Source organism: Dreissena polymorpha, chromosome 2 (genome assembly GCF_020536995.1).
Source record: "Dreissena polymorpha isolate Duluth1 chromosome 2, UMN_Dpol_1.0, whole genome shotgun sequence".
Taxonomy (NCBI): Eukaryota; Metazoa; Mollusca; class Bivalvia; order Myida; family Dreissenidae; genus Dreissena; species Dreissena polymorpha.
Window position 1 is genome coordinate 103256067 of NC_068356.1, and position 11383 is coordinate 103267449.

The 11383-nt window shown below is 36.4% G+C and overlaps 1 protein-coding gene across 1 annotated transcript; it reads left to right on the forward strand.

Annotated features, from left to right (window-relative positions):
• The first annotated feature begins 3313 nt into the window (after window positions 1-3313).
• LOC127868326 (uncharacterized) lies at window positions 3314-10985 on the forward strand. Its single transcript, XM_052409978.1, has 3 exons — window positions 3314-3462; window positions 8367-8501; window positions 9420-10985. Exons 1-3 carry the CDS (start codon window positions 3408-3410, stop codon window positions 9689-9691), a joined length of 462 nt encoding a protein of 153 aa, XP_052265938.1. The 5' UTR covers window positions 3314-3407; the 3' UTR covers window positions 9692-10985.
• Window positions 10986-11383: the final 398 nt, after the last annotated feature.

Consider the following 11383-nt stretch of genomic DNA (forward strand, 5'->3'; position numbering starts at 1 on the left):
TAGTCTGGTTGTGCTGCAAGTGTGAAAGCATAAATGTGGACAGTTTTACTTTTAACAGTTTTGAACTCTATACAACAAACTTTTTCACTCCACTCTCAGTTTCGAACTCTACAATGGAGTCAGTATCATCATCGTGTTTTTTGTTTTGATCCCCCGCATACAAGCAGTCCACTCAACAGTAACAGACGAGACCACATATACTCGCCCGGAAACACTGTATCACCACCACGGACTAGCTCAAGAAATTACTCCAGTACATCAGCTGACCCTGAACTTGGGAGACCACCACTACCAACAAACATTCGGTTGTTAACCGTGAACTGTTGTAGCGTACGGACAAATAGCTCATCATTTAAAGCATCTTTTGACTACATAAAGCCAGACCTTGTTTGTGGTACTGAGTCTTGGCTACGAGGCATCAAACCAGGAAAAGATCCGGAGCCAAATGCTATCAAGAACTGCGAGGTATTTCCAGAAACTCTAACCGTCCACAGAAATGACCGGAATATACAAACGGGTGGAGGTGTATTTACAGCATCGCGTGAAGGCATTGTAATGGACGCACTACCTGACCTAACAAGTGAATGTGAAATTGTGTGGTCCAAGGTCAAAGTAAGAGACACCAGGGATATTCTCCTATGCTCCTTCTACATGCCCCATAGAAATATGAATGACATCAAAGAACTAGACATTGCATTTAATAGACTATCCCATAACCAAAAAGACAAAACCATCATACTAGCCGGAGACTTTAATTGCCCTGATATAAACTGGCCACACCAAACTGTATCCAAAGACGCACCAGACAGAGAAATCCAACAAGCACTCATTGATTTCGCCATCGAACATGGTCTCTCACAGATACACGATCAACCGACACGAAACGATAACATCCTAGACCTCGTGTTTACAAACAACCCCTCACTGGTTAAAACATCCTCATCAGCACCAGGTATTAGCGACCATGCTATGATTGTCACAGAATTTAATATTATCCCCCATGTGATCAAGCAACATCCTCGAAAAATATATCAATACTCTAAAGCGAGTTGGCCAACCATATCTGAAGCCACAAAGGAACTATCATCCACCATATTAGCATCTAACCCATCACTACCAATTGAAAACCTTTGGGAAACATTAAAGTCAGGAATTCACAAAATTGTAGACAAACATGTTCCATCCAAAATGTGTAAACACCGGAAATCCCTACCCTGGTTCAAGAAAGATCTACACAGGATGACAAAGCGCAAAGCAAGCGCTACCAAAAACACTACAAGAAGGCTTTTAAAAAGGCTGAAATTGATTACATAAACAACACCATACAAAGCGGACTAGACGAAAACAACACAAAGCCATTCTGGAGATATGTTAAGTCACGCCGCCAAGACAACACAGGCGTAGCACCGCTTAAAAAATTGGGTCAACTTATGAATGATAGTAAAACAAAGGCACAGATACTATTAGACCAATTCAGCTCAGTTTTCACCAAAGAAGATAAAGATGGGGTGTTACCCAATCTTAACAAGAAAACAAGATCAATACCCCCACTACACATAACAGAGGAAGGCGTAAAGAAATTACTTGCTGATTTGAACATTTCCAAAGCTAAAGGCCCAGACAGTATCCCAACCATTGTTCTCAAGAACTGTGCAGCTGAACTAGCCCCAGCCATGCAATATATCTTCCAGAAATCACTGGACCAAGGGACTCTACCAAGTGACTGGCGGAATGCAAACATCGCCCCTGTCTTCAAAAAAGGAGATGTTCACTTGGCAGAGAATTATCGTCCTGTATCTCTAACTTCAATATCATGCAAACTTCTCGAACACATAATCTGCAAACATATACTTAACCACCTAGAACAGAACAAAATACTTACTTCACTCAACCACGGCTTTAGATCTGGCTATTCCTCCGAAACGCAACTTATTACAACCATCCATGACCTCCTAATTAACTACGACAAGGGAAGCCAAATAGACATGGCCATACTCGATTTCTCGAAAGCGTTTGACACCGTCCCACACGAGAAGCTCCTGAATAAACTTTCCGGTTATGGCATCGATGGCCCACTGAATACATGGCTAAGAGATTTCCTCACCAATCGCAACATGCAAGTTGTCCTAGAAGGGGAGAAATCCACAACCGCCCATGTTGACTCAGGAGTACCCCAAGGAACCGTCCTCGGCCCCCTCTTGTTTTTGTGCCACATACATGACCTCCCTGACACAGTTAAGTCACAAGTACGACTGTTCGCAGACGATTGCCTCTTGTACAGGCCCATACGATCCATACAAGACCACATAGCCCTCCAAGACGATCTGAAAGCGTTAAAAATCTGGGCATCTTCATGGGGAATGCATTTCAATGCCAAAAAATGTTACATCCTGAGCATTAACAACAGATCATCTCACTTCTATGAATTAAATAAACACATCCTCCAACAGGTCGAAGAAAATCCATACCTAGGCATCACAATATCCTCCAACTTAAACTGGGACACCCACATCAATAAAATAATCAAGAAAGCTAACTGTACCCTAGGATTCATACGTAGAAACCTCAAACACTGTACGATCACCTGTAGAAAAACAGCTTACTTAGCGTTAGTCAGATCAACACTTGAGTACAGCTCTGTGGTATGGGACCCACATCTAGCAAAGCATATTGACAAGATCGAGCGCATCCAAAGACAAGCGGCTAGATTCATCACAGGGGATTACCGCTCGCGGGACGAAGGCTGTGTATCTTCAATGTTGAAAACACTGGAACTCCAAAGCCTACAGGACAGACGAAAGACAAATCGACTCACCTTCCTGTACAAAGTTGTCGGGGGGAAGGTGCCAGCCTTACCTTGTCATGACATATTAACACCAGCAAGAAATAAAAGAAACGTTAAATTTAAATTAATGACTATCAAGCTACAAACATTCTAGAAAACCAAGTGACAAATAATACAAAGTGCTTTAAAACTTTTGTGTGCAAAACCGAACAATTTAAAAACTCCTTCTTTCCCAGAACTGTATTAGACTGGAACAAACTTAGTGACAGTGTTGTGTGCGCGGCTTCCGTCAATAGTTTCAGGACTGCGCTGCTTAATCCACAATTGGACTAGTCTCTCTCCCGTTGCGACCTACGCCCTTCAAGGCCCTGCAACGTATCGATTCAGATCAGACAAAGATTTTCATTATCGTATTATACTTGCTCACGGTTAAAGGAAATACTATATTGAAAATGTTCCTGGAGTTTCATTTATACGTTAAATTTACGATCATTTGGTAGAATGTAACCCAGTCTTACAGAGAGAGTAATGCCCCTTCATACGCACACCTGCTCGTTAGACGGCAGTTTACAGTAAATAAAGCCTTGACCATACCTGCATATTATGAATCACAGTTTTGAAAATGTTACCTAAACTTCTGTTGATTACGATCGTTATTACGGTTCTTTTGAACTATGGTAAGTTTTCGAATACCTTTATCATGTATTTGTTTTTACAATTAATCGTTTCAGGCAAGTATGATTTACCTGTATTTTCAGTGTTAACAATTAACAACTTATAATGAGGAAGTCAGCCATTTTCTGTTAGTAGCTTGCGACACTGTTACTGTATAGTCGCGGAACTAAAAGAGTTCTTCTCGAATACAATGAGCTTTTATGAGTACATAAGTACAGCTCAAAGTGTTTCCTGAAAAAATCTATTTCCATGTCAAAAGATAACCACTCAAGTTTGTCTATTAACTCAATTTCAATCAACATCAAACTTAAAAGATTGTAACAAACCCAATACCTCACAGGTACTTGAAACAATTTTTTGGTCCTTATATATATAATAAGAGTAAAGGTACCCAACGATGATTTCACAGGTGTATTGAATAACACAATGCAACAGCATAATAGATCAAACAATGCACACATATGTCGTTGTGGTTGCCAGCAGGAAGCGTCTATCTATGATAAAATACCTTTTATTTGATGAAAATCGTCCAAGTATGTCCAAAACAGCCAAAAGTTTCACAAATAGCACCCCAAAATCAAAGTGTGTAATTCCTGACTTCAAGCTGTCAGTAATGAATGAAGGCGATTTTCGGTCGATTGTTCACAATTAAACAAGAATATAAATAACCTGCACTATTGAAATATTAAATTTGATTGTCCATACCCAAAAAAGGACTCAATAACTTTTACAATCAAAATATTTTGTGAAATGAACATATGAGCCACAATCCACTTGGATTGTTGCTCTTTAGATGGTCTACTTCTAAGATTGTTCTAATTGTTTGGGCTCTCTCAATAGATCACTTAATTGAGCAAATTAATCAATATTTTGAAAATGTTTTAATGTTCATCCCTGTATAAGAATGTTTTTATTTAATAAAATGTGTTAAATTAAAATGAATGAAATTTGTTGTTATTAACTAGAGCAAATAATACAATTTTCTCTTAGTAGAAAATGCATTGCTTTGCAAATTATAATATGGTATTGTATGTTCATATATGTTCATGGCTGTCAAGGATTGCAATCATCAGTCAGTACTTGGTAGAATACAATGCTCAGGTCTATACCTAAATAACCCCAAGGGAAAATTGTGAGGAATTGTGCATCTGCTTTGAAGTGTATATCATGCAAATTGTTAATTATTATTCCCCCTTTCAAAGAAGAGGGGGTATATTGTTTTGCTGGATGTGTCGGTAGACCAGTTCATTGGCCTTGGACATTAGATGACCCCTATTGAAATTGGGGTCACTAGGTCAAAGGTCAAGGTCACTTTCACAATAGACCATAGCCAAAACTAGTAGCGGCAACATAGCCCAAACAAGTTGCGAGAGCACAGCCAGAACTAGTAGCGGCAACAGAGCCGCAACTAGTAGCGGCAACCGAGCCGCAACTAGTAGCCAGAGCAGAGTCAGAACTATCAGCGGCAACATAGCCAGAACTAGTAGTGGCAACCAAGTCGCAACTAGTAGCCAGAAAGCTCATTTGCATATGAAATACTACAGAGCGGCTACAAAGTTGCAACTAGTAGCGGCAACTGAGCCGCAACATTGTGGCAACTTAGCCGCTTAAAGTTGAGCCTATATATGAGCCTATTCAAGGTTTGTTGACCTTGGCCTTTTATATGTTACATAATGTTGTTTTTCCCACTATCAACTCCACAAAAATGAAGATACATCGGTCTTTTTCCGTTTACTTTTTTGTATAATACATGTTAAATGTTCTTATCTTACATATAGGATCTGGCACGAGTTGTCATATCATACCATATTTTATTAAACGAGTTCAGGAATTTTGTTAGTAAGCGAGCCTTTGGTGAGCTTGCTAACGAATTTCCTTGACAAATTTTATAAAATATGGTATGATATGACAATGAGTGTCAGATCTTTTTTATCACATGCTTTTAAATGAGCAAATTAAATAAACATTTACGCAAACATAATGATAAATCTCGAATATTGTTTACATTTCCTGTTTTCATTTGGAATGCCTCGGCTTTAACAAAGCAAAATAACAAAATGTAATTGGTCAATAAATGAAAACTGAGCCAATGAAAACGCTTAAAAATGTTGTATTACACATGTGTAATAAAAAAAAAATATGTCATGGTTGTATTACATTGGAAACAGGGTATACATGTAGCATGTGATAAAAGTCATTATTAGAAAACTACTTTTTTCTAATTAAAACACACGGGACTCAAATGTGCTAAAGTAGTCAACTTAAAAAAATAATGTAAGTCATGTAAACATATTAAAAACCATAACATAAAATATTTCACTTTAAAAGCAGCTTTAAATGTGCATTGGCGCCACCTCCTAATCTGAGCGCCACCGCCTTGGCATTGGCTCCATCGCTTTTTGAAAAATGCAAATTTATCTATTAGATCGGCTAGAAGCCGATGTTTTTGTGTGCCCATTAGCTTGTACAGGTTCAAAGCAATCGTTACATGTAATGAGCAGGGAATTTGCTTATCACACAGGCAAAACACATCTATAAGCTTTTACGAATTCTACAATGCCACAACTTATAAAGGTCCTCACGTATGTATGATTCTGTACATCTTTGGATGAATTTGTAATCGCTGAATTGCACTACATAATGGCCGATTTTTTAAAATAATGCGAAATGAGTTAAAAATACATATAAAACCTAATAATCTTTTTAAATTATCACTTAAATTTCAAAACATTCCGGCCTGAGCGCCACCTTGGAAGCAGCATTGGCTCATTTATTAACACATCTCAAAAAAGAGGTGGCGCGCGTGATTAACGGCCATGAATAATCCAACTCCCATCTTATACTAATGTCTTACCCAAGCACCTTCATACAGAGGTTAGCCAAAAAATAAAAGTGAAGAATTTTAATGACATTTTAGGATGGCTTTTTAGTACAATTCAACTTCAATTATGTTCTCCATCATTTTTGGACATAAAATTTGCAAGAATATTTTGGTATTGGCAAGCAGACATGTTTTCAAGCAGACTTAACAAGTAGATTGTAATTGTATCTAAACAAAGCCCAATGGGGATGCAGGCAATACATGAGAATAGCCTACAGTACCTTCGACAATACCAGGTTTTAGCTGTGCTTTCTACAGGCATTTAACGGTCCCTAGCCAGGGCGCTTGAGTTTCCAAATCAGAGTCAGGGGGCGCTTAAAATCTACTGATTAGTGTATTTTTCTTCAGCTATCCCAAGAGTTTCCCTACTCAAGCCTGCCTTAAAGCAGAGCATCCACATATTTGATACTTGTAAGTTGATATTGGCCAATGAGAGTGCACGCTTTGCACGAGCGACAGCTCTCATAGGCAGTCAATACCTGCAGTAAAATCATGCAGAGGAGTGACGTGATTGCCATAAGTGTTTGATTTTGTGGTAGTTCATTGGCTTTGTATTCTGACAGACCCACCCAGATTATGGCGACCGGGTGTAATCTTCATGGATATTGTGCATTTCAAGCATAATTGTTTGGTGTGTTTATTTGTTTCAATAAAAACAAACGTAAATGTATTTGCTGACAGATGTTTTATAGTGATTCCAGAGACCAGATTCAGAGGGGGTAATCACGTGAGCGTCATGATGGCGATGTCCTTACTGAGACAGTTATTTTTCACCGTTTTATACCCTTTATTACTTCTGTTGTTTTTTTGAATGACACTCACTTTCCAGCCATATCCGCAAAAAGGTGATAAGCGTTAAGTTTGTATCTAAATTTGCTTTATACATGTATCTCGACTTTACTCCACGCAAATTTTCTTAGTGGTGCCCTAATTAGGTCATCCCGCTAAGAAATTTTGCACGCAGTTAAGTCGAGATATAGAGTGAATATGACTACGAAATAGAAGCCAGAAACTTTCTTCCTAATATGGCTGGAAAGTGAGCGGAATACAAAAAAATAATACAAGTAATAAAGGGTATAAAATGATGACAAATACCTGCCTCGGCATGGACGTCGCCATCTTGTTTGTCATGTGATTACCCCCTCTGAGATTCAAGACTGGTTATTTTATTGCAGTTTAATTCATGCAGGCTCATACCTTTCCAGTGAGGTTTAAAGTAATTGTATATTACATATTGTTCATTTATAGACATCATAACCATTGATAATGCCATTTGTTTAGAGGAGTTCAGAGAGCAGTTCAGTTTGGAGTTGTTTCTTTCAGTTACAGGGCTTCCTGTGTAGGGGTCATGATGTATCATTTTCCTGCCTAGAATGTCTTGTTAATGAACAGAAAAATGTTAATGAATGGTTCTACAATTTAAGTCCGTCTTCTAAACTGAAGTACCTTCAAACCTGTTTTTTTTCTAACACTTAAATTTGTTTAAATTTACATTCATGTTCATTTACAATTGTAATTTCTCAAATTTCACATCCAGTTTGTTTATCGTGTTAATCACATGGACTCCTTACACATATAATCAATCAACTTCAGGAAGTTTTAAAATCTTTTTTTATAATTTAGAATTTGTTGCAAGTAAAAACAAATGTTTAAGTGATGCAGGATCAGTATGGTTGAACACCACAATTACCACAAACTTTACACCATGTAAACATTTTCAATGGCAATTACTACACTGACCTTTGGTATACATGCAAATGGTACGTCTATATTGAAAAATAATTGTGTAATATGATAACAGCATTTTCAAGAAAGGATTAATTTTGCTTCAATATAAATTATTTTGTTTTATTATTATTAAACCTTTGTTTTATAATAAGTTTAGTATGCTTACAACATGTGATCTTTATGTTCCTCATATAAAAGGTTGACCATCTGTCTGATCCAGAAATCTGTTCAATAGTGTCTTACACCTGTAGCTTTCAGTTCAAAATAATTGCTTGAACATTGTTTATGATATTTTAGGAGAGGCCATTATGTGCCACCGTTGCAACAGCGCCATGGGAGGTTGTGGTGCTGATGGTGTGGTGTGGAGAATGTTTCCATGGAGAGATTGTGGCGATTCTAAGTTCTGCGTCAAAGTAATCACTAAACAGGATGGTAAGTTTTCACATGGAATACTAGGAGCAGTCTGGTAAAAAATAAACTGATAACCAATGTGATGAAATCTCGGCTCGAGAAAAATTATAAATTGATCACTAGATTTGCGATTAAAAATAAATCTGTTTACAACTTTACACTTTTTGAAAATAAACCAATAAGTAATCAATTTACACATTTCAAAGGGAATGTTTACAGTAACACCTCTTGAAGTTACTTCTATGGCATATTTTTGATCTGAATTGATCTTCCTTAGATCTTAGAAAAAATGTAAATTACAGATTCCGGTTTTCAAATAACAGTATAACATTTCTGATAACATCAACTCGTTTTACTGAGAGGGAGAGGCTTATTATAAAAATTTGTAAATAGGGTTACTTTTGGGAAATTATTAAATGACCTTAACCTGATGTATCATCATCGCTTATTAATTTTATTGATACCAAACGTTACCAAATATTTAATAAGTGTTGATGCTGGCTGCAAGAAAATAAACTGTGTGTTGTTTTGATTTGTCATGGTTTAGTCAGTACAAATGGTAACATCAGAAAAAATGTTCAATCTGAAACCTCCATCAGCCTATATTAACTCAATATTTATATACATATATAAACAAAGAGTAATACTGGCAACTTAAAAGTTGTATTGTGTTTCTCTTCTTTGTATTGTAACAAATTTTACTTCTAATTGAACAGATGACGAGATTTCTTTGATATAATCTAGCAATTTGGTTATACAATTATTGAGAACTCAAGTTAAAGAAGTTTTGCTGTTTATAAAAGTAGACATACATATCTCTTAACATAATCATGGACTGCCATAATATAATATTCTCTAAAGATTCATTATATTAATATTTTCTTGACTTGAAATGTTAGTAACTGTTGATTATGATTAAAATATACATTATTTGTGCAGGTGAGGAAAAGATCTTACGTGAATGTGAATCAGAATTGATGAAGACTGCGTTCCATCGTCTCAAGATGCCTGTTCTCCGACGCCATGGTTACTGCAGGCCAGCTCGCAAGAATGACTTTTGGAATCCGCTACAGACCACCGATGAATCAATCCAATACTGCTTCTGTAATGACTGGAATGGGTGCAACTCTGCCTCCAGACTGTTCAGCACATTAGTGCCAGTGACCTCCCTTGGACTATCTGTTATGCTCCTTTTGAAAAACATGCTCTGAGTTTACCAATGAGGGTATTTGTGGACAAAACTCAAAAAGCACATTCCAACATCACAGATTTTTTCCCCCATTTATTGTATGTTGAAAACATGTATTAGGATCGTTGCATTTGAATAAGTTAATATGATATATTTATACATTGTATGAAACCCTTCTTTAATTTCATATTCCACAATAATTCAGGAAATTAAAGTTATTTAGCCGCAAAATTGACTTAATTTTGAATGTCTTTTTATTTCCATGAGATTAAATGATTAAATAAATTATAAATAGCATAGTTATTGACATCTTACACACGTTATTGATGCTTTTGAGTTTCTAACGATACTTTAGATTTGAGTCTTATGGTAAATAATGTTTATGTCGAATAGTAACTATGGTCTGTATTTAAAGGTTACTAAGATTTGATTAAAAGCGTAACTTAGGCTTGAATCTAATGGTAGCGGCATCTATGTTTTGAGTCTAACAGTAACTAAAGTTTGAGCATGGGATTAAGAGTATTCTCTTAAAACGTGCTGTTATTGTTCTTGATAATATATACAATGATATTTATAAACAATTTTCACCCAAACATTAAAGAGGAAAAACAGTAGTGCACTTCAATATATAACTATGGTTTTTCTTATGATATGACCTATATATTTTGATAAATGATAATTCTTTCTGTATGCTTTTTTCTTTTATATATTGTATAGTATCGGGTAGATACTGTTGTTTATATATATTTAAAAACTGACTGTTAATGTACAATCTGCTTAAATGATGCAAAAAGCGACATCTTGCAAATACTGTGACTGAATAGTAATGTTAAGCTGCAGCAGAAGTTTTCATATCTATCTTTTAAAAGGTGTGGACTGGAAGCAGCAAATGATTATACCTTATCTTAAATTATGTAATTGATATTTTTTAATCATCTCAAGTTATAGAATTAAGAAAAGTGTGCTCTTTCGAAATATGTCATTTATCAGCTTTCCACTGATTACGTTAGACTCCTGGGTCAATTTTTACAAGATTTGATGAAACTTTGTTATTGTCACAAACTGCACAAGTGACAAGAGAAAACAATAAAATTAATTCCTCAATTTCGATTTTCAAGTTTTACAGAACCTACTTTGTATGTGACAGTGTGTACAGTCATTGTGAATACCTTTTATACATATCATTATATTGTTGTTTCTACTGATTTTTATTTCATGTGTATATTACTAATATTTGTCCATGTCACATCCAATATATGCAATATATTTTATGTACAAATCAATAGTCTGCAAATAAACATTTTATACTTTATAAAGAGTTGTTCTTCTATATATGGATTTAAGTGATATTTTAGCTGGGCTGTTTTAGGAGAAAACCCGAAGTATTGTCATAGCCAGCTCGTCGTGTCGTCCGCTGTCCGCCGTCCACGTCGTGCTAAAACCTTAACATTGGCTCTCAAATCAAAGTGCTTCCATATACAACTTTGAAACTTCATATGTAGCTGCACCTTGAGTTCTACACGCCACACACATTTTTGGGTCACTAGGTCAACGGTCGAGGTCGCTATGACCTCTTAATATAACAGCATTCTTCTGACAAGCTTTCATTTATTCAAAACTGCACCGCAGCCGAGCGTTGGCACCCGCTGTGCGATGCTCTTGTTTAGGTTTACTTGCAGTTAACTACGTTATGAACATTGACACAGAAATATCT

What these genes read in the sequence shown, in the direction of transcription:
- LOC127868326 (XM_052409978.1), top strand. Translation starts at nt 3,408, where the DNA reads ATGTTACCTAAACTTCTGTTGATTACGATCGTTATTACGGTTCTTTTG. An exon ending in TACGGTTCTTTTGAACTATG is followed by an intron (nt 3,463 to 8,366) that starts GTAAGTTTTCGA and finishes ATGATATTTTAG; the next exon opens with GAGAGGCCATTATGTGCCAC. An exon ending in AGTAATCACTAAACAGGATG is followed by an intron (nt 8,502 to 9,419) that starts GTAAGTTTTCAC and finishes TTATTTGTGCAG; the next exon opens with GTGAGGAAAAGATCTTACGT.